We start from the raw sequence: 24,433 nt of genomic DNA on the forward strand, positions 1-24,433 counted from the left end.
GCTAGGCACTGTACAGAGATATAGGAAGGCACAGTCTTTGTCCCGAGGGGCCAGCCAGGGGCCTGGCATGAGCGGCCCTTCTCTGCCCAGCCCAGTGCGAGGGCACTATTTACAAACTGGCAGTTGCCAGGTGCACAGTGGCCTGCCCAGCCCTGTGCTGCCAGCATGCCACTTCTCCTCGGGGGGTGGGCCTATATGACGCCACACAGCTCCCCCCCACCCAATGCTGGAACACCCCGCTGATTCCCTATGGCCAGAGCCTCGCTGGACCCACTATGCCCAGTGCCCCCACCAGACCCTGCCACAAATGCACAGTGCCCTGCCCAACACCACCCTGCCCAGGGCCCCCCTGCCCACAGCCCCACCACAACTGCCCAGCAGCCCACACAGAACCCCCACTCCCTAGTGCCCCAACACACAGATCTTCCCTGCCCCCTCACAGCCCAGCACCATCCCCCATCCAGACAGCTCCTCCCCCATGCCCTCCCTCCCAGCTGCAGTCACTGGCCCTGTTGGGAGGTGACTGTCTGCCAAGCTTAGCTGCCTGGGCTGGTCCTGGGGTGGGGAATTGCTCCGGCCCCTGGGGGGTGGTGCAATCACCCAGGCCAGGGCCTGCCGCAGCCAGGCTCCCTCAGGACCCACTTGCCTGGAAGGGCCCAGCCAAGCCCCTGACACTGTCCTGCCTAGCTGTCCGAGACTGGCCAGGCTTCTGCACCAGTCCTAGGTGGCTCAGTTCCAGGGAGACAGAGACTCCCGGAGCCGGAGGTGCGCTAGGGTCCAATCAGAGGACAGAGAGAAGCTGGCGGGTGGGGTCAGGGGGTGAAGAGGAGCCCTCAGCGGGCAGGCCGAGAGGAGCAAGTGGTGGGCGGGGTTGCGGGAGCCAGCGGGCTGGAGGGGTCTCAGGACACAGGGCAAGAAGAGCAGGCTGGGGCCCCTTCTGAGCATAGGCCCGGCTCCAGGGCGCCACTGTAAACCCGGCACTGTTTACAATCCAATAGTGGGCATGACACAATAAGTCAGAGCTATAACAATAGATAGGGAAATGGATAGATGGACAGACAAGGGTTACAAAAATAAGGTCATCCAATCAGGGCCATCCCTAGGGGGGTGCAGGGCCTGGGACAACCCCTCTCTACCCCCACTCCACCCCTTCCCCCAGGCCCCACCTCTTCCCGCCCCTGCTCCACCCCCATTCCACTCCTTCCCCAAGCCCCCGCCCTGCCTCTTTCCGGCTTCTACCCCTCCCACAAGCAACACCAGGAGCTAACCTGCTAATCCCCCAGGCTGCCCTGGACCCTGCTTCCCCCGAAGCGCTGGGCCCGGGGTGGTTGCCCCATCTGTCCTATGGACGGGATAGCTCTGAGTGCAATTACTTATTTACTTATTTGTGTCCTTTCACAAAATATATTCCCCAACATGTAGCCCAAACTCTCCTCTCTATACCCACTAAAATCCCTTTCCAGGGAGGAGGTTGTTACAGGAGACCAAATGTCAGATTCCAGTTTACTGGAAAGTGACTGGAAAGTTCCCAATCAGGATGCCTTTCCCATTCCTCAGGTGCAGTGGGTCTGGCTGCTAACTTCAGTGGGAGTTTGTCTGAATGAGGACTGTAGGATCGGGCCCATGATATAGTCAGGTCAAGAATCTGATTGCATTGCATTTTTTTACATTGTGTTTTCTATTTATTTTACATTCTTTTTTGAATTACTGTAGCATGTTAGCATTCTCCCAGAGCTGATATTTTAGGTCCTGATCCTGCTAACACTGCATGTAAGAATGCTTCTGGGATCTGACTTTTAGTCACAGGAAGATAAAGACAACACATCCATGGTCTAATCCTGCTTCTGTTAAAGTCATAAAGAGTATGCCATTGACTTTAGTGGCAGCAAGATCAGGCTCTGACTTGTCTCACGTTAAAAAAAAAAAAATCAGGTTTTAACCAGTCTAGATACTAACCACTATAGAATAAATTAGTGTTAAAGTCGACAACATTTTGCATCTGAAAGCTTAACCTCAATGCTGTACCAAATTCTGCTTACTTTACCTTAGGCAAAGTATCCCACTGACTTCAAAGGGATTACCAACAACAAACTAAACAGGATTTGATCCACTAAGTGTAATGAAAAGTTTGAAGGAATCAGAAGAAGTAGGAGCCAACAGGGTGTTTTCTGAAATTCCTACGTGTGTGTATGCATGAAATAATACAAACATCCCAAATGTTAATGATCAAAGTAATAGTATGTTGTAATATATTTAGCAAGTGTAAGGGAAACAACAGAAAAATACATAAACAGAAAAGAAGAGGTACATTCTCTGGCTTGAAAGCCATTGAAGATTTGGAGCTAAGCAACAGATACTGGTACTTTTGAGAAAGGAATTTCCTTGACTCTCTCTTACAAATAATTCACTACACTTACATTGATGAGACTGCTGAAACACACTTCTTACATAAAGCATCGTGCTGAAATTTCCATCTACAATACGTTAATGTAGCAACAGCATGACTGCACTCAAGACTGACCAGGGAACTAGACAGCAAGCCAAGGAGATAGCATCCCCTCCCACAGAAACATTTTCTAGTCACATAGAAAAGTCCCCTTCATTTTCAATTTAAATTCCAAAGGTCAGAAAACATAAAACAAACCAACCTGACACTCCCAAGCAGCAGAGATAACACCTCCTCCCCTTCCTCCAAGTCTTCAAAGGAATATTAAATATGCACAGTAAAGCTCAGCATTGACCCTTGCTAATAAAAATACAGAGAAGTTACAAACCAAGCAGTGAGTCCATAAGATCTTTAAATTTACATTTTTTATTTGAACTGGAATATTATGCTCTAACTACACCAAATCTTTATCTTATTTTTGGTGCAGTAACAGTTAATCACAAACCAGGCTGAGTCAGATGACCATTAATTTCTCCTGAATGAATCATTGTCCCATAAAAGTGCAGAAACTAAAGCAGAGATACAAAGAAGAAATTCCAAAATGTTGTTGTAAAATATAAATTAACACATCAAGTGGAGTAACTTAGACCAACAGACAATTTCCATTACTTTTTACATTTTATTAGTAGTCATTAGTAGAATTGAGTGAATGCTCCAAAAAAGTATTTTCCATCACACATTAGATAAAAATGGAGAACTCATTTAGAGGGAATTCACAACCCTTTTTGTTTGTTTTCCAGGAGCATTCATGAGTGGGTTTTTTGCTTGCAAGAATGTTTCAGAAAGTAAAAATCTAATGAATTGTTGTACTAGTGTATTTATATGAAGTCTCATGTTGGAAGGGCTCACCAAGCAATGTTGAAATTTCCCTAATAAAACATTCAATCATCCAACCAAGAAGTAGAAACAATAATATGTGACTTAGGTGACCAATTAACATGCCAAATAGCGAACAACCAGATACAAAACCAACCAAATACAAAGCCGAAGCAAATAATTTATGGAGAGCCCATGAGCTGAAATATGTTCTTAATTTTTAAACAAATAAACATTTTAAAAAATTAGTCTGTTTATAAGTCAAAAAGGCTACATTCACAGAATAAGGTCCCCATCCTGCAAAAAATGTACACACATGTGTAACTTCAACTCAGTTAAGTTATGCATGTGCATAAGTTTTTGCAGGATCAGGTCCTAAATTATTCACTCTGAATAGTTTTATCTAGTCAATAAGTAAATCAGGAACAAATATTTATTCATGTAAACTATTTATAGTTGTTAATATCAGCATAAAATCCTTCATTCTTTGCTCACCCAAAACATCCATTGAATTCATGGGGAATTTGAGAGGTGTAAACAATTTCCGACATTAGTAAAGTTAACTTTTAATCTTAGACAAATAAGTAGGGTTTGATCCTGTATTCTTTATGCAGGCAAAATTCCTAATCAGACATAGATATAATAATATCAGTGTTTGAGCTGCACTGTTATAAAAAGAATTAATGTAACATGTTTTGTGTGCTGTATCTTAAAATACTGCATTATATTTATGTCGATAATAACAGGGCCTATGAACCATTTAAGTCCCACTTAAATAGTTAAGATAGGGCTTAACTATGACTTAAATGGTGCATAGACCTTTTCTGGACGCACTGCATAGGAATGAATTTAATCATTTATGAATGGACACAAATAAATACACAGATGTTTGGTTAGCCAAGCTTGGAATTTCTATAATAATGTAGTCTGAGGCCAAGATTCTGGTCTTAGTTAAGCAGGTGCACATCATTGTGCATTTCATAACAATGGATGCCACACATGCAAGCCTGTACAAGCTCAGCAGATGATTCTACTAGATAAGCAACATGTGCCCATGCATCCTGGAAAAGAATCAAGCCGTAAAGTTCTTTGGGTGCCCAGGGTGTTAACACAAGTATTAAAATGGTTTATAATGTAACTAGATAATTATAGTATTATCCTAAAGGAAAACAATGTATTACAGATTTTGACCCACAGTTAGGAATGACCTGGAGGGCAAAAGTTATTGCAGCCTACCCCAAATCTGGCTTGCAAAGAACACATAAGAACATAAGTGACTTTTTTTAAAATGTAGTTCAATTTTATTAGTTTTTAAAAAATATTAAAAATGCTCAAAATTGAAATATAACAGGGGTGGAAATTAAACATTTTAACTTTTTGGTTCACCAAAAATTAAAAAAAAAGATTAATTTTAGGTCAACACAAAATGATAATTTCTTAACTTCCAGAAACCAAAAATATCCATTTATTTGCATGGATCTTGAGGGGTATCTTCTGAAGTTTCTATGTTGAGAACCTGGTATCCATTTGAAACTTCTAGTGTGTGGAATTCAGTGCATCTAAAAGCACAAACACAAATGCTGTAGCTTTTTCCAGAGCTCAGATACCAATACTGCTAGTGTATGGATTATCTGAGAGCTTTCTGGGTATTTCCATACTATTGAGAATATCACACCTAGAAATAAAGCCATTGCTAATGGATGGTCATAGTGAATGTACTGATGACTCTGATCAACTGTCCTTTAATATGATTAAGCAACATAAATCAAGACACACATGTGGATGGCAGCTTGGCCCAACCTGTAAGATAATCAAGCTTTCCCGCAAAGAGTTTGCCAATCATCTAAGGAAGACAGATGATCCTTGTTGGACAGTCAATACTCAGAAGAATCAAAAGAACATTCTTCAAGGGACAGGAGGACAATAGAAGGGTATGCTGTCTTCTGGAACCAAGACACAAGATGCCACTCTAAGATTGGATAGGCTTCTAAAGCTGACGCACAAGGACTTTGATAGTTGTTCATATTGTCACTAATGACACTACATCACAGATCTGAGATAACTTCAGGGAACTTGGAAGTGTGCTAAAGAAGAAGAATGTCCAAGCGGTCTTCTCTGAGATCTTTCCTGTCCCACAAGTGAAGGAGGACAAAAAGCAGAAGATTCTAGAAAAGAACCCACTGGCTAGGTGAGTGGTCTAAAATGAAGGGATTTGGTTTAGTGAAACATTGGGCCACTTTCCATGGGGAGATGGAACTCCCCATTTATAGGTTGGATGGCCTCCATCTCAGTAGAAGGGGTGGGACTGATCTCCTCAGGAACACTTTGGCTAGAGTAGTCAGTAGGGAGTTAAATTAATAGAAAATGGGGTAGAAAAAAGAGGGAAGATAGAAGCACTCAGCACAAAATTGAGATGCTGAGAACAAAATTAATCAAGGAACCAAAGGACATGAAGAGAAGAAATTCTTGAATTGCCTATACTCCAACCCTAGGAGTCTGGATAACAAACAAGAGAAACTGAAATTGCTCATTTATGACCATAAATTCAATCTACTTGGTATTTTTGAAACCTGATGGGATGATGTGTATGATTAAAATGTTAAAATCAATGGTCATAACCTATTTACAAAGGACTGAGTAGGCAAAAGGGAAGGGGGAGTGGCACTACATCAAAAATGGCATTACCTGTTTCTGAGTCACTGATAACTTGGAAGAAAATGATCTTGAATGCTTATGGATCAACATCCTCCAGATAAAGCACAAGATGGGATATTAGTTGGTGTCTGTTACAGACCACAAAATCAGACTAGAGACCATCTGCCTCCTTATGCACCCATCTAGAACGTGTAGGAAAAGCAGGTGAGTACTCATGGGAACACTTACTTGTGTGACAGAGACTTTCAAATGGCTGCATGTGCTAGTGAACTAGCCTCGTTTTACTGAGGAAAACCATGGCATGATAGAAAGCACACAAAATCAAAAGAGCCACACGTAGTTGCATTCTGCAATTATTTTAGAACTTGTTTCCATTTCAAAAAGCTCAAAAAGGGGGGCCTGGCTCCTAATTAAATCAATGAGTTTTGATATTTACTTCAGTTGGAACAGGATTGAACTCTTGTGCTCTCTCTAATTTTTACATAAAGATATGGAGTTACTTACATTTTCTTCGATGGAGAGGAAACGTACCATATGTGGTTAACAAAAGTCCTGATCTTGCTCCCACTGAAATAAAAAGCAAAATTCTGGTTGACATTAGCAGCAGCAGGACTGAAGCCGATCACAGATTTTCTGTTATTCACAATATGCTTTCTCAAATTTCCCTCCTGTATAATTTGTATCATTCAAGTATAAATCATTCAAGTATAAATAACTCAGTTTCTACTAATTTTCCTGTCCAGGGGGGCTAAACAATCAGGCAGGCTACACCTGGGAGTGACTAGATTGTGATTTCTTTTCCCCCTCTTTCAAGCAGCTGCATATTGGGTTTGTGTATTATTTTAAAGACCATTGCAGGGGTACAATAAAACCATTGATGCTATGGAGAATAGTAATCAAGAATTAAGGAGTATTTGCCCTCCTCCTTCCCACAGCAAGGGACTAAACGAGAATAAACAGATCTAGGCCTCTCATATTTCATTACTGTTTTTATAGCTACCTTGTTCAAGCTGTTGTTCTGATCCACCAAGAAGCTTTTCAACTGACTGAAGATTTATCCCTAAACCATTAACACTGTTTAATATCAGGTGTATATGAATCAGACAAAATTCTTCATTAAAATACTCCCCATGACAAATACTATGAATGTCCTAGTAATTATGGGTGGGGATTTTCGTGCAGTGGCTGATCAAGCCTTGGAAAAGAGCCATGGCCTTATGCATTCAAATACTAAGCTATCTTGATCCTTGCAGCCCTCATTTGTGCTTTTGGGAATATAGGACAGGTGTGGCAGTTACTAAGCCTGGGTACTTGAGAATTCACCTTTTATTACTTGGTGCATTATTCTCGTTCAGACTTGTTTTGGGTCTAATGAGTCCCATTTAAATCAAGTGTACCTGTGATACATAGTATTTTTCTTTCAGGCCATGTACCTACTTCATTTTTTCCCCCGTGTAGTTCTTCAGCCTCGCCTCTCCTGTCACATTGTAGGAATGGGAGCATAACAGGTGGCAGTGAGAAACCTATTATTTATCCCTAACCACTTAAAAAAAACACCCCTTTTCATTTGCCTTAGATAACTAAAAAACCTTATATTAAGCATAGTGCTATAAATACTGAGGTAAGATTAGCTAGGGCTTTGACCCCGGTCCTACTGAAGTCAACAGCAAAACTGCCAATGATTTTAATAGGAGCAGAATTGCGCCCCTAGTTATCTAAGGCAAAACTGGAAAGAGTTTAAAGGCAGCCACAGTTTGATATTCAATTTACTACCTTGCCAGAACATGGCAATCTTCTCCCCTTTAGATAAGGCAGTCTCAGAATGGCCTAAAAATTTAGGCACCTATGAGCAATGTGATGCACAAATATCTTTCTTCCAGATCAAGCTGTTCTCCTTAGAGAATATGGAATAAGGGGATACAGAGGAACTTGATTAAAACTTTTCAAAGCTGAGTGCTCCAAATTAGACTCCGGTATCAATATTCAGCTGTTTAAATATAAGTTCCCTGATATTCATAGGTGTTGAGCATCTATATCCTCTGTTGACATCAGTGGGATTTATGGTTGCTCCACACTCCTGAAAAATCAGGCCATATATTAGGTATCTAAGTTTAGGCACCCAGGTTTGAACATATTGACTCTTATATAATAAATGTCACAAGAATATGAAAATCACATGTGTCCTACCTGCATTCTTGTCTGATCTCAAGAAAGTGTGTGTGAGACTAGAGAAAAAAATACACATCTTGTGACCTGGCATTAGCATTCTATTAATGAAAAAGCCAGCATGAAAGTAAAATGTCAACAGAAATATGCAAGACTAAAGTCAAATTGCTAAATGCAGACTCATTAAGGGATGTAATGTAAGGGAAAATGAAGGCCCATACTGTTTTTCTTTATGAACAAAAACATTTGCAGAAGAAAGTACAAATAATGAGCATAAAACTGGGATCACACAGAAAACCTCAAAAATATTAAAAACAAAATAAAAAATATTAAAACAAGGACAAATAGTTTTCGCACTCTAGGTGATAGGTGGTGAACCTTCTTAAAAGTGTTCATAAGGCTTAAGGAAAGTATGGTCTTTAGGTAATGGTACTTTCACTTTAATATAACTGTATATATTATTACAATATGCACAATATTAATACTGGAACATTGCTATGGGAGCCCACCTAGCATCAAACAAATCGGAAAGGATTCTATCCTAGCAGGGATTTGGTAGTTCTGGTGACACTTGAATTCAAGAACTATTGTACATGGGCCAGTTACCTGGCAATAATTTGTTAAGGTGTGTACATCAGTGGCATATCTAGACAGCATTAATTAATTTTCTTTCTCTACTAGTTGGTAGGTTTCTTCAGTTTTCTCTCTTTCCTGAAGGCCCAGTCTGGTTCTCACTGAAATGAGGAGTTTATCTTGCAAACAATTAAGCATGCATGTAACTTTATTCATGAGTAGTTCCACTGAGTTTTTAGCATTGTACACTATTCGTATGAATAAGGTTACGTATGTGGTTAAATATTTGCAGGATCAGGTCCTAAAATGATGAGTTTAGTCTAAATTTTTCCTTACATCAGATTTCCCTTATGAGGATTAATGAATGTAAGGCACAATTTGAGGTCCCAGGAAGGCATATTAGAAGTACACATTATTCAAGTATTATTAGGGCCTGGCTAATGTTTCATATTTACCTCAAATTTTTGTTTATACGGTTTATACGGTTGGTGTAATATGAATTAAATCACTAGTGAAAAGCTGCTGGCTGCAGATACCATCAGAGAAAACATCAAAGAGTTTCAACTGGAGAAAGAACAAAATTAAAGTTGAAGATGTTAAAACAAATGTTTGGCGATTGGTGAGGAAATAGTCCCAGGTAGCAATGAATTGAGTAATTTGTCCAGACTAATCTTCAGAATTCTTCCTCAAGATATGTTTTATTTCTACAAGGCTTAAAAAAACACACATAAGACCAGAGGCCCAAAATCTTTTATGTATCTGGCAAAACCATATTATTATATTTGTGCCAATGAATATTGCAATTGTGCATACAAATGCTATTACTAGCATGTTTCCTTTGTGTACACCAAAACACTGTGTGGGCAGGTATAGAGTCAATAAATTGTATTACAGTCTTGGCTTACACATGAACTTGAACACCTAAATTTGGTCAAAAATCAATGTTTCACACATGCAAGCAACATAAAAAATTGATCATATAGCCCTAAGTTTTCAGAACTGCTGCATGCATTTCCTACGACTGCTGATACAAATAGCCAGCATTACAATAATGCATATGCAAATTGGGTATGCAAATAAGCACATATTTTTACATGTGTATCTGTGCGTGCAGAATTCAGGATATCTGGGCTGTATCTTGTGGGTATAAAAGCTGTTACTCCTATAGCCCCCACACACACTTCCTGAGGCTTTGGAGGTATGTGTGAGCAAATCTGTTAATCCAATAGCCCTGTGCACTCAGTCTGGCACTGAGTGTGTGTGTGTGTGTGTGTGTGCGTGTGCATGGGCGGGGCTAAAAGCTATTACGCCAATAGTCTCCTTCCATCCACCCACACTGCTTGGAATTGGAGGAGAGGGTAAAAGTGTTTACCCTGATAGATCCCCTGCCTCTGAGATTGGGGTTGTGGTTAAACAGAAATCTTACAGTTTGGTCATGGGGTTTTGACAGGAACATTCTAACGTGAGTAAGAACTCCTTCTTTCTTTGACACAAGAGGCTGTGTTAGCGGGAAGGACATTTCCAGAGAGGCGCTGGGTGACCTTTTTCCACTTTCAGCCCAAGAAGTTGAATCTACATTTGAGAAGTAACTAAGTTCCTTTTATACAATGCTAAAAGGGAGCTCACCTGTTGCCTAGTTCAGAAGAGCAATAATGTTAGCTTGGTTTCCTCTCATTGTTGTCACTAAAATTTCTTCTGACTGAGGCCAGGCTAGTTTGCTTTCAGGAAAGCAGTGTGCCAGACATGAATTACTCCTGGGGGAAATCTGCGCTACTGCGCAATGCAGAATTTTGTAGAAATTAGCGTGCATGCAGAATTTCCTTTCCTCCACAGAAATGGGCTGCAGTGCTGCTAGCAGCCACTAGGGGCCATTGGATTCTGCAGAGCCCAGCTTGCCCATGGAAGACACTGCTGGGGGAAGGGGAAGAGAGCTAGAGCAGGGGTTCTCAAACTGGGGGTCGGGACCCCTCAGGGGGTCACGAGGTCATTACATGGGGGGTCGCGAGCTGTCAACCTCCACCTCCCCAAATCCCCCCAAATCCCGCTTGCCTCCAGCATTTATAATGGTGTTAAATATATTAAAAAGTGTGTTTAATTTATTAGGTGGATCTCACTCAGAGGCTTCCTCTGTGAAAGGGGTCACCAGTAAAAAAGTTTGAGACCCACTGAGCTAGAGGGTTCCTGGCAGCTGCAGTTCCCATTACACCCTGGGGGAAGGAGACGGCGGTGCGCAGGAAACTGACTCCGTGCAAGCCTGTGACAGAGCATCAAGCTGTTTCTCCCTCTGATCCCTGGGCTCTAGGGGGGATGGGTGTTTGGCAATGGGGGGGCCCTGCGGTTGGGCTCTGAGGAGGAGGGGATGCGGATGTATTGGCTGGGGGGGGGCGCAGGTGGCTCTGGGGGGGAGGGGTTTTGGGTGTCTCCCTTCCCTCCCTGCCCCCAGCTGGGCTTAAGGCGGTGGGGAGAGGCGGTGGGGGGGGGGGGGGGGGGGGAGGAAGCAGAGAAACAGGAACTGGGTTGTCATAGTGGTTTCTCTAATCCTGGAGAAATTTTTGTGTCTGTATTGTTACAGACATACTTGCTGACACATATTTTGAAATAAATTACCAAAATAATTGAAACTGGCATGCTTATGTAGTGTTATTTTGATAAATAAAATTTGCAGAATTTTAAAATACTGTGAGCAGAATTTTTAATTTTTTTTGGCACAGAATGCCCCCAGGAGTAAGGAATGTAGGCAGACATGGCATGTACACCAAAACATACAATTCATTTCCTTTGTGTGTGTGTGGGGGGGGGGGGTAATGGTTTTTGTTTTATGTTGATTGGAATGTTCTCCAGGCCTTTAATTAACATCTTACAAGGCATCTATCTAACTGCAGCTGCTGAGTGGGAAATGACATGTAGCCCTGAGAGATCATGGAGATACTGCAGGGAGGATGCAACAAAGAAACTGGGATTTAATATCCAATAGATTGTCCAATATCTACTTATACTGTTGGTTGATAAAAAATTACTACAAATTCCTGGATTTCGAAGATTACTAATAAGAGTTCTCGGTCATAGATTTCACCAGAATAGAAAGATACAGAAAGACAAAGGTGAATTAGAACAGAACCTACAAACAGCCATAGAAGGATCTTCAAGAAATCGGGGTGTTGGCTTGCTCATTTTCCCTGGTCCATGGCTTTTTTAGGCCAGTTTATTATACAAACATAGCTCATGAAAGATAGAGTTTTCTGCTTGGAGCACCTTCTAGAAACCCCTTCCTTCCCCGTCTAATCAGTGTGTGGGGGGGAGTGTTATTGCAGTAGCAAGTTCTCCCCTCAAGCAGTGCGGGGGACTATTGGGGTAACAGGTTTTACCTCCCACCCAATCTCAGGCAGTGGGGGGTATTGGGGTAACAGGTTCCCCCCCCTCCGCCCCCGTGTCAGGCAGTGTGTAGGTGAGGGGCTATTGGGATAACAGGTTTTACTCCCCACCCAGTCTCAGGGGGCGTGTACAAGGGTAAAAGGTTCCCTCCCAGTCTCAAGCAGTGTGTGGGTGAGGGGCTATTGGGATAACAGGTTCCCCCCAATCTCAGGCAGTGGGGGGGTATTGGGGTAACAGGTTTTAACCCCCCCCCCCCCGTGTCAGGCAGGGTGTGGGTGAGGGGCTCTTGGGATAACAGGTTTTACCCCCCCGGTGTCGGGGGGGGGCTATTGGGGTAACAGCTCTCCCCCACCCGAGGGAAAAGCGCTCCCTGGGATATGGGTGGGATGGGAGCGTGGAGGGAGAGGGCAGTGCCCAGCCCCAGGGGGATTTACCAACCCCACAAAAACAGCACCTCTCTCTTTAAGAGAGAAGTGGGGTGTCTGATTGGCTCTGGGGACTGCCAATCGGGGCGGCTATTGCATCATCCCTGCGGCAGGCCGGCCTCTGATTGGCTAGGACGCTGGGCCGAAGGAGAAGGGTTTCGCAATCGCCGCTCGCCTTCACTCACCAGTTTAAAGAAAGAGACTCGGGCCCAGCCCGCGCCCCCCTCCCTGATCGATACCGGTCTCGATCCCCGGGCCAGGTGAGGCGCGGGGCCGCTCCGCCGCGCGCAGCGAGACCCTCCTCCCGTCCCCGGTGAGGGGGAGCCGGCCAGGCCCGGTACCCCCGGGGTGGGTGGGGGAATGCCACCGGGCACAGGCCGAAGCGGGGCGGCGCGGGAGGAGGAAGCTGTGGGGCTGCTGAAGAGGAAGGATGAGGGGTGCAGCGGGGGGCCGATCGGGGAGTTGTGGGAGCTTACGGGGGTCTAGGGAGAGTTGTCGGGTGGGGGTGGGGTCTGTTGGAGATGTGGGGTGGGTAGGTGGGGGGTCTGGTCAATGGGGCGGGGTCTGAAGGGGTGGTCTGGGGTGGGCATGTGTGGGGGGCGGGGTCTGTGGGGGTGGTCGGGGTGGGGCTGGGAGTTCTGGTCGGTGGAGGCGTCTGGGGGGTGTCTCTCAATGGGGCGGGGTCAGTAGAGGTGGGGCGGGGTGGGGCTGGAAGTTCGGGTCTGTGCGGTCTAGGGGGTCGTGGAGAGGGCGAGTGAGGGGTTCGGGGGCCGGGACTTTCCTCACGGTTACGCGGTGGTGTTTCGCGTGGAGAGCGTATGATGCAATCTCCAGGCAACTCTCCTCCCCGCTGGGATGAAGTCATGCTTGGCACGGAGAGGGGAGCCCGGAGAGAGGGTAGGCAGGCCTCTGCTCCCCGAGTCCCCAACCACACCCTGCTTCCTGATGGGGGAGGGACAGACACACGCAGAGCGCCCCTCTCCCTCCCAACCCCCCGTGGGGCAGCCGTAAGAGAAGGGCCGGGGGGCAAGAGCGAGGGAAAACCACAGACACACCCTCAAGCTAGGAGAAGTGCAAATACTGACATAGAGATCAACAGTAAGAGGATGATTGAGGCCTAGGGCACAAAGGTGAATAACCTCTCCAGAAAGCCTATTTGTTTGAAAAATGTGTAGTTGCTGTACACAAGCTTTTATTGCACCTTTTGGAAATGGAAGATCCAGTCACTCAAAGACATCAGCAAGGTGGGCTAGGAGCACAGCATGTTAATAAAAATATTTACTATTCATATTTATGCATAGCTGGATGTATTAGCTACAGTGTTAAGTGATTCCTTCAGCTTTCCTTTAATACTTTAGAGATCAAAATAGTTTGTGAATAAAAATATAATCCTCAGGGTTCAGAATGAAGCCCTCCTTTCCTGTTGGGTGCTGTACTAGTCTAACTTCCTGGTGGGAAACAGCACTATGCAGGTCTAAAGTGAAGTCAAACATAACCTTAAAAACAAAAAGGAATTTTTTAAAAAAGTATCTCTTATGTGTGGGGCAAAAAAAGGTACTTTTAAAATTCCTTCATGTTTTTAAGGTTTTCATAGTTTACAGGGGTAGTAGAGACTTGGGAATTAAAGGTGAAGAGCAATGGTTTTGTCAAAAGATTACAACTTTTTTGTAGGATTCCCAAAGGGGGAAACTGTATATGGCTGTCTGGAAATGTATGTACTACTGTATTCAGCAAAATTACCTCCTTAAGATCCTGACAATTCTGAGCTGCAGACTTCTGATTTTTCTTCATCGACATCACAAGTAATATGAATAAAAGGGATGAAACTATGGTGTTAGAATAGTAGTTCTTTTGAGGGACACTTTTACAGGGGCATGATTCATGTAGTTAGAAATTTAGATCATTGGAAGCTTTTCAGATGTTTTTGTAAGTTGAAAAAAATTTCAAAGTGGAAACTAAAGAGTTAATTTTATAAAAAAGTCCCCTGTATTTGTTACAAGGGGCATGTTGGGAACATGAAAATGAAACTGACTATAAATGAAAATGAAATTGACTAAGCCAGAGGGAAATATATAAATATTGAAAAGTAAACTGAATTTTAAAAGTTTATTTCAATAATTTTATGATGGTGTTGGTAAGTATGTACACACCTTCATTTGACATTGTCCTTTGTTTATGGTACTTGTGATGTCCTTCTCTTTGCCAACCCCCCCCCCCAGGAAATCTGCAGTTCAGATTTTTTCAAGATTTCAGGGTGCTAATGATCTTGAATTAAACTGGGCATATACACTTTTTCTCTTTTGGACTCTTCAAGGGAGTTTTGAGTATTTTCATAAAACCTTTGTTTTCCCAGACAAATCTTCATATCCCTACATAAATATTTTAAAAAATAAATTATTTGCACTGAATATATCTGACTTTGCTTTAGGTATTCAGTTCTGAAAACTGTCAGGAAATGCCTTATCAAAGTTCCTTAAAATTTTTAAATGCAAAATTATTCCATGTTGGTTGGAACAAATATTAGACACAATTTTTAAAAAACGGGTCAAAGATGAAGTAAAAGATCTGTTTTAAAAATTGGTTAACTATTAAAGTAATCAACATATTTTAAAACCAGAGTTGAAATTACTCTTCAAGTTTGAAATTCTGTGCCTTTTCCATGACATCTGAGAATCAGACTGATTCCTGTATCTTGTCCTACACCATGAAACTGATGACAGCTCCTGCATGATTTTTATTTTATTATATTTAAGACATTTAAAGTACTTGGTTACATTTCTTCATAATTAGAGGTTGTGATTATATTTTTGTTACACAGTTTTCCCATGACACGTAGAAAAACAGTTGAGATATCTAGGAAAGCATGGAAGAGGAATATTTTCTTTTGATCTTCTTTGTGACAGCAGTTAGTGGGTAGTGGATTTAGGGCCCTGTTCTGAGCAGTCTTGGTCCTGTGAGTTGAGAGTGCTCAGCACCTTGCAGGATTGAGCCTTTAACCGAGGTGTACAGCAAATGTAGGTTTGGAGCTTTTATTCTGTTGTCATTTATATACCATTATCTGGACTGAATACAGTCCTGCGGTTTTAGCTCAAGTGAACAGGCCCACTGAAGTCAGAAGGAAATTAGAAATACTCAGCACCTTTCAGGTTCAGTTTCTATTTGGGTAGTATAAACAAGACAGTTGACTTAAAATTATACACTTAAGGCATTCTACCTAGATGATCATAGTCAACTCTATCCCACCTCTCAGAAAATAGGCAAGGAGCAAAATGAATGTCTGAAGTGCTGAAGAAGTGGTAAGAATTGTTACTCAAAAAATGAGCCAAATTAACATTTTGTTTATCATAAAATCTAAACAGCCCATAACAGAAGCTTCTAAACAGAATATTGACTTATAAAGAGACATTCTTAAGGACTTCAAAAGGGTTAATGTTTTACCCTCCACTATTTATAACAGTATCTTAGAAGCTTAGGCAAAAGGAGGAGTATTTGTTCTTCAGTGTGACAAATATAATTTACCCCTTTTCCTCTGCTTCTAAGGAAATTAATATGACTAGGATCATTGAAGTCAGATCTTTGTATTCTAGCTGAATGTTCATTGGGAGTTAGAAGAGCAAGCACTTATTTTATTATTTTTAAAGTCTCTATTCAAAATCTGGAAAACATTCTTTATCTGATTTCAGTAATTCATATTTAGAGCCTAAACTGTTTACAATCTGTACTTCATGTACTCCTTAGCATCACTGAGTGTAGTTGCATCCTCACAAACACCAAACAATCTCTTACGCTTAAAGCAATATACACATTCACGTACCCTGCAGGTAGCTGGAAAAATGATTATATTTTGCTATGGGATTTGCTTAAACTGCAGGCATTTGCATTTTGGCCTCCACTGGATGATGTTCAGGGGTCTACTGAAATTGGGTGCTCACTGTGGGCCTACAACAATGCTCACTGAGCTATTACTACATATCTACTACGCAGTTGTTCAAATTGCTTATTAAAGTGTTATTTCCTGTGAAATTATTGCTTGTGGAAAATGGTAGACTGACAGCCTGGGAGATCAAAGTCCTCTGTTTCAGAACAGGTACAGCACAGGCAGCAGCAGTGCAGACTTCCCAGCACTGCCTGCCAACAGTCCTGCACTCTGACCTGGACAGATCTTTTGGGACAAAATAGTTGGTTTGATAGTCTTGACAGAGAAGTAAAGGGCTGAAGGGACCACCAACTAAGGTGGAGGTTTTTTGTGACGTGGACATCTCTCTAGCAAGAGTTGCACTTAACCCACTAAACAGCTATCAGATGGTGGTAACCTACGATTACGATCTGAAATTGGAGGTGGAAAGTGCCACACTCAGTGAACATTCCCTTGATCCTTCAGTTGTCACATTAAAGCTTTTAAAAAACCATTTGGAGGAGAAATTGGTCTTTTCCTCCTTCCCCCAAGCTAATGCTAAAATCACATTAAATACTTACAGTAGGAAAACAAAAACATGACATTTGGCAACATGAAGAGACTTGTCAAGATCTGGGTGGGGTGCTTGTTGGGCATGGGCTATCCAGATCCAACCTCCTCTTCAGAATCCTGAAAAGTACAAAAAGCAATTGCATGTTACTGTTACTAACATGTTATCTAACTGGACTTGTCCAAACATAGTTAATGAGGGCCCTGGGAGTAATGGACTGGGGGGTAGGATAGCATATGTCCAAAATCAGCAACATGACAAAAGTTACATAAATTGAGTGTAATTAGAAGGTTCACATGGGGTCTGTTTGAGAGGTATACAATTTTGCGTGTGTCAGAGTATTATTTGGGAGGGTAACAAGCACAAGTCAAAAATTAAGAAACAAGCAAATGCTAGGACCCTGACTTTAATAAACATCCATGTGCAGTTCGTGCAAATCTAGTACTTGCACATGGAGCTGGCTTGCTGAGAATCTGTCCATGTGCATTTGCAAATTAGCTGCATAGTTAGGGGAATCAGGACCTAAGACCTCAGTGTAGCATGAATTACCAAAGGTTGCTTTAAGAGCTGCAGTCAAGAACTTATTAAAGACAAGGCCTAGACAGGCACATACAGCTGAATAGACATTATCTGGGCTACATGGGCTCCTTCTGCCCTGAAATACTATTTTCACTACGAAGATTTTTTTGGTAGCAGATAAATGTGCCACACTTCTCAGTGCACTTCTCAGTCATTTTAAGGAAATTGCTTTTTAGTGTGTAAGGGTTTTGACTGTGCAAGGGCACATTTATTGTGGAAGAAGTTTTGAGCAGAAACACTGAAATGATCAGGTAATGCTGATTTATTCAGCTTTTCTCTGAATTTTACTTGCGTGTAAATTGCAACCACAGTCTCTTTTATACACTCAAGTTGTGAAAGAAAATATAGCTGCTTGTCTAGAAAATGTTCCAAACTTAACAGTGTAAATAGAAATGTATATTAAAATGTTAGCTTTGTAGCTAATGGCTGAAATGCACTGAAATGGTTTGTATAGCCCTTAATGAGGGTATTTTTCATAATTAAAACAGTCCTTTAATGACACCCTGAAAAACTTGAAACTGAAATTGATTTTTTTTATTGACAGTTCCCTGCTTCAGTCATGTGTATGCATTGATTTATTATTATAGGGTTGCTGTGCTGGTAGCATTTTATTTGAGCTTGTAACATTAAATAAATATTAAACATCTGCTAAACAAATACATAGAGTAGGCTAACATTTGGCCCTATCAACTTCTACAATATAACTGTACATTTAACATGGCCTAGTGAATAGAGCATTGGACTGGGTCTTAGGAGACCTGGGTTCTATTACTGGCTCTGTCACTGCGCTGCTGGGTGACCTTAGCCAAGTCACTTCCCTTTTCTGTGCCTCAGTTTCCCCACCTGTAAAATAGGGATAATACGACTGACATCCTTTTGTAAAGTGCTTTGAGATCTATGGATGAAAAGTGCTGTACAAGAGCTAAATATTATAATGATCAGAGTCAGTAAAAGACAGGAATTCTCAAATGAATCCTTCCTTTATATTGGTGTGAAGTTGCACGTCACCTTCATTGCCCTATGTGAAAATTGACATATATGAATGGCTAGCGACTGAACGAAGCCAGCTAAGAAAAAACAGGGACCCCACAATAAGGGAATAGTCCTCTGTATAGACTGACGATAACCCTGAAGATACCCATTTGTCTTTGCTCTTACAGCAGACATTAATAAGCTCAGTGTCTCATTTACAACCATCTGTGTTGATCTGTTATCTGTGTGCAGGAGTCAGATAGTCCATCTATTGTGCTATGCCCTAAACAATCAGGTCTTGTTAGTGCAGGGTCATTTTATGCAAATAAGGTATTTTCTCTTAACCCAACATGAAGAGAAATCAATCCTCCTGTTTTTGACTTGTCAGTTAGTACTTGTGGGTCCCACCTGTTTTTTAAATACACAACTTGTGTTTGCACGCTCAGTTGCCTCAGCTTGTTTGTGGTTGAGGTGGTTCTCTTAATGTGACTTGTCACAGCCTTCACGTGGAATGTGTGCGGCTTGTACATGCCTGGCACTTGGACACAATCTGGTTTGCCTGGATTTCTCACACACTGGCTATACATTCCACCTCTTTGCTGGGCACAACCGAGTGTGACACTTATCTCTTACTTGCTTTCACTTTTCATTTCCTGGGTTGGTCTATGAAGGGTCTAGAGCATACAGGAGAGAAATTATGCAACTTTTTGTGAATACAGTTTTGATTAAATCATTTGGAAACAGAATTTATACAGAGCTGCTGAGTACATTTAAAAAACAATGCTTGAAAATGTAGTGTAGTTGCAACCCTGTCCACCCCAGGATATTAGAGAGACAAGGTGAGTGAGGTGTCTCTAATGTTGGTAAATGATGTGTGAGATTGTATATGCGGTGACTTACAGATTTTTCAGGCATCTGTGCTGTTGTTCTCTCTCTCTAAAGTGGAAGTCAGAGAACAGGAAGTAGGAGAGAATTTTCTTAATGAATCCATGTAATAAAAGAAGACAGTATCGATTAGGAAACCAGTACTTTAATACTGTCTAAGTTTCTGGTGACATCACAGTCCTCAAGCTCTGGCCTCACTGTACAGACTATTACCTTAACGCTACTTGCATTTATTTGAATGCATAACCATTCAACTAAATACAGCTGTGTATTTCAATGTGCGATGCTCCAATTACACACACACTGCGTTACTATAAAGTTGGATTTTCAAAAAGTGCTCTTTTAGCCTGACTTTGCTCCGATTGAAGTTAATGGTGTATACACTTAAGCACCTTGTTAACTATTTGCAGAATCAGGGCCTTAAGTTATTGACAAGCTTGAAAGTTTTTTCATCTTTATTTAGAGAGTCACTTGATTCATTGCTAAAAGACCATCTTACACACACACACGTGTATATGTGTGTATATATATATATATATAAAATCACTTTTGGTCTGAGGTCAAGTAGAGAAATTCTAGCTCAAAGGGCAATTTGTTTGGAAAGTTATGAGTGTCTGAAAATAGGGACTCTGGACCTTCCCAGCCATTCCTAGTATAAATACGATATCCTTCATGATGACAGTTTCTGATCAAGTATATATTGTAAGTATTTCTTTGCAGGGCTACTTAGTCTCCTTAAAAAGAACAATTAGCATGTTAAGCTAACACTTTCTCATTAATCATTTTGGCTGCTACTTCATTTTGTCATAGTATTGTGAACTGAAATGGGAACACTTTACATTGGAAAGCATACATTCAGACAGAACGAACACGAATTAACTTTGTAGTTTAAACCCATAGAAAATATTTTTCATTTACCTTAAATGAAGTAGTTATTCCACTCTGTTTAGCATTGTTAGGCCTTAATTGGAGCACTGAGTTCAGTTTGGGGCATCATATCTTCAAAAAACAGACCCAAGTGAAACAAATTCAAAAGAGGGCAGATAAAAGGTTTGGAAAATACTGTAAGATTTATTCAGCCTAGAGAAAAGGAGATTAATTTGAAACTTGTCTACGTGTATGTACAGGGAGGGATAGTCTAAAGAGGTGAAGGATCAACGATTACTGTTGGGTCAAGAGTCAGACTATTAATAGGTTTAATCTGCAGCAGTGAAAATTCAGTCTGAAAATTAAGAGAAACTATATAATTGGAGGAAAAGTTAGACATTAAATGCATTGCCAAGATTGGGGTTATGAAACTGGAGCTATTCAAGCGTGGCTAGACATCAGGGATGATTTTGGAATAACTGAATTAATCCAAGCATAATAATGGGAGGTTGACTAGATGACCCACTAACAATCCCTTCCAACCCAAATGATTCGATGAGACTTCTGAAATATCTCAGTAATGGCAGTTTCTCTGTTTCCAGCATAATAAACATTACTGCCAGATGTACCAGCAGTAGTGTATGCTAATGCTAGTGAGGTGTAAGATCATAGCTGAACATGGCATTTTAAATGTTTCATAGAATTTATTTTTCTGTTAGGTTCAACTTGCCCGTAATCCATGTGAAGATTTGCTGGCAACATATTATAGAAGTTATTAACAGTTTTTCACCATCTCTAACAAATCGTACTGTGGTGTTAAAGAAGAGTCTGTCCAAATGAGCAAAACATCACAGCAGAACACCACTACAGAAGCAAATGGTATAAGTGTGATTCACACACAAGCACACACAAGTGGTTTGCAACAGGTTCCTCAGCTGGTGCCAGTTAGTCCTGGTGGTGGAGGCAAAGCTGTGGCTCCAAGCAAACAGGGCAAAAAGAATTCCTCCGTGGATAGAAACAGTGATGAATATCGCCAACGCAGAGAGCGCAACAACATGGCAGTGAAAAAGAGCCGGTTAAAAAGCAAGCAGAAAGCACAAGATACGCTGCAGAGGGTCAACCAGCTTAAAGAAGAAAATGAACGTTTGGAGGCAAAAATTAAGCTTTTGACAAAGGAGCTTAGTGTACTTAAAGACTTGTTTCTTGAGCATGCACACAATCTTGCAGACAATGTGCAACCTATTGGCACTGAAAACACCACCACAAACCCAGATAACACCGGACAGTAGACACAATCTCCAAACTTCACAACCTCATGGACTAAACATCAGAGGTGCAGCCCTCTCTGCACTACTCATTCAGTACAGGGACGGAATGCTGTTCTACCTTTTTATAGATCATCTTGTGGGTATTTTTTCTCCTTTTAGGTTTAACACTGAAGATTTGATACAAATAAAATATAAACTGTTTTGAGTATGTTTTAAAGTGTTAAATATTTTCTGCTCTGAAAGGTTTGGTTAAACAAGTAAAAATGATCTAAATGGACAAAACCAGGAGCCTATTAGTGAAATTGAATTTCTACAGCAATGTACATTCACCATCTTATATTTTGCATATTTTAAGGAGTACAGCTGGGAAGTTTTACTGTAATACTGATTGATAATTAGATGAAATATCTGTTCAATACCCTTTAAAATGTATTTCTTAAGCAGTCTGTTTTCTACATTGTGTATTACAAAACTTCAAAGGCCAGGGCAGAAGTTTGTTTTCTAATTTGGTGGGCTACTTCAAATGTGCAGCACAAGCCCTATCCAAGATAATGTAGATCTCTCTTAGTCATAGTTAACAGGGAGTGCCTACTAACAGTGCCTAGTAATGGTGAGCCAGGGTGCTTACTAATGTTTTCTAAAGACTACTACATTCTTTGTGAGAAATTGTAATGTATTATGACTGACATACCCAGAATTTTGGCTCACAACCTGTAAATGGCTATCCAGAAGCATCATGTATAGGAGGTAAAGTAGAACAACATTTTATTTGTATAACCCCTTTAAGCCTGTGTTCAACATGCTAGCATTATTCATATGGTGACTTTGGGTCCTTAATAGCATCATGTTTTGGTCTCCTGAAAATGTTTAAGTTCTGTAAAATAATTGCTTATTAGAATCACGCTGCTGCCAAGGTGCAGGTATCAGGATGAGACTAACATACACACATTGACTAAAGCAATGAAAGGACTAATGCAGAACATCTGTTCAATCACAATGTAGACTACTTGATCCTTACTACCATACAAGGCCAGTTATATGGCTGTTTAGTTTAGCAACTGATATCCTGCAGAAATCCGAAGTAATTTAAAAAAGAGATGCCCCTAGTCTGAATAACTGATACAGCAGACTTCCTATAGACACCATTGCCATGTGAAGGAGTATCTCAAATATTGATTTATTCTGATGAAACAGTTTCTATCTAACAATGTTTTTTTTCTTAAATTTGATAAGTCCCTCACTGTGACCCATAACGCAGAAGTATGTATTATACTGAGGAGTTAAACTAGAAAAGTGAAGCAGGAACTTTGATGTAACCTTAATTTATTTTCATTTTTAAATGTTCCATTTATGGTATGTGTGTTACATATAACCTGTGTGTCTGGCTAGTGAACTATTACCTTATTTTTATTTCCCTCCTACACTACTTGTTTCCATACTTGACTTTGTAGTATGATTGTGTGTATTACATATGTATTTTGGAGGAGAACTTGGGTAAGATCTTGGTTAGATGCTAAGTTAGAAGATAAAACTTTCAAAAAATCCATTTTGAGTTTAAACTTTTACTGCAAAGGTCATCAACCAAGGAAGACTTTTACAGCTTGTCCTAGTTCATGGAAGTCTTTTTACAGAGAGAAATGTTCTGGTTCTAGTCACAGCTTAAGTAGGTAGGGTTGAAATATCAAAAGCTAATAAAAATGTTTTGCCTCAGAGCCTAAATCGTGCTGCCTCTTCTTTGCCCTCATACTTAAAAGAAGCAACAGCATATTGGGGCCCAGGTGGAACCTCTACCTTATACCCATGACTTCCTTGGGACCCTTTCCTGGCGTATTCTAATGAGGATCACTGCCTGCAGTGCCTGGCTAGGCCACAAATGGTATGAGTAGAATCCTTTGCAGCTAACCTTATTTGTACAGTAGTAGTTCATTATGGTGACGTTGGAACAGTTTAGCCACATTTTCAGCTTTTGTCTTTTCCTGAATATATTAAAGAAACTGGCCAACTTATTTTCATATCATCTAAATGTAAAGACAACATCCATAGTTGGAAGGAGTCTGTAATAGAGCTTTTAAGGGAATTCAAAGCTTTTTACAAATGTGGATAGGTATCCCTTGGTTATAAATTAGGAAAGTGAGGGAGAGAGATTCAGGGCCTGGTTTTTTTGTAGATGTTGATCACCTCCATTCCTCTTGGCTTCCACCACACGTACTTCATATGACCCACAGATGCTCAGTACTTCTGGAGAGAACACTAGGATTATTAGCCTGTTGTCCTGCAGCAAGTCAGTGTCAGAGCTAGGAATAGAATGGTAACGATTTGCATAAAATAGGGTTGTTCAGTTCGAACTGCTACAACTTGGCAAGGAGGCCATTGGAGATCTCTGCTGTATTGGGGGCTGGACTTATTTCTGGTATATATTCAGATCAGCAGCTCTCTGCTGGTGATTAGCAGTAATTTTCTGAAGAGCCACAGGGAGCCTGTCCCCATTCCTCATCTATCTTCTATTAAAACCCTTTTATTCAGTCAGTTACAACATATCCAACAATAGTCCAAAAACCAGCTTGGTCTGAAGTCTCACTCAGAAAAGCTTCGAGAGCTTAAGATCAACATCCACGTTCCCTGAAACTGCACTGCAGCCAGCATATTAATGCTATTATGAAAACAAATCAGTGGGAAAAGGTGCCTTGGGCATATTTACTGGTTATTTGTGCAATGGAAAAGCCACAAATGCTGAAGTTATTCACTTTAGTGATATTTTCTGAGAAATGGTTCAGGCAGCAAAGCCTCCCTCCCCTCCGCCCACATTGATATGGCTGACCTGTGCAACATCCCATTAAACATCAGTGCAATAGTCCAAAACATTGGACTCATTTAGGCTCTGTATTGGTCCAAATTTCCCTACAGGGAATTGGTGGCATTCTCTTGCCAGCTTCTAACTACCTG

The 24,433-nt window shown here is 41.2% G+C and overlaps 1 protein-coding gene and 1 long non-coding RNA gene across 5 annotated transcripts in view; one reads left to right on the plus strand and one right to left on the minus strand.

Moving 5' to 3' along the window:
- The window catches only part of LOC140896296 (uncharacterized), a 33,708-nt gene extending 20,768 nt beyond the window's left edge, over positions 1-12,940 (minus strand). Inside the window, exons 1-2 of the long non-coding RNA XR_012154507.1 lie at positions 12,639-12,940; positions 6,422-6,484 (exon numbers count right to left, since the gene is read on the minus strand). This is a non-coding gene — a long non-coding RNA (uncharacterized lncRNA). The remainder of the gene's footprint in view (positions 1-6,421; positions 6,485-12,638) is intronic.
- CEBPG (CCAAT enhancer binding protein gamma) lies at positions 12,583-23,202 on the plus strand. Of its 4 annotated transcripts, XM_073307876.1 has the most exons (3): positions 12,583-12,713; positions 13,629-13,697; positions 20,942-23,202. In XM_073307876.1, exon 3 carries the CDS (start codon positions 21,059-21,061, stop codon positions 21,509-21,511), a length of 453 nt encoding a protein of 150 aa, XP_073163977.1. In that variant the 5' UTR covers positions 12,583-12,713; positions 13,629-13,697; positions 20,942-21,058; the 3' UTR covers positions 21,512-23,202. The 4 variants fall into 4 exon arrangements, with proteins under 4 accessions (XP_073163977.1, XP_073163976.1, XP_073163975.1 ...); XM_073307875.1 differs by lacking the exon at positions 13,629-13,697; XM_073307874.1 differs by lacking the exon at positions 12,583-12,713 and having other exon boundaries at positions 13,194-13,697.
- Positions 23,203-24,433: the final 1,231 nt, after the last annotated feature.

This window comes from Lepidochelys kempii, chromosome 12 (assembly GCF_965140265.1).
Source record: "Lepidochelys kempii isolate rLepKem1 chromosome 12, rLepKem1.hap2, whole genome shotgun sequence".
NCBI lineage: Eukaryota > Metazoa > Chordata > Testudines > Cheloniidae > Lepidochelys > Lepidochelys kempii.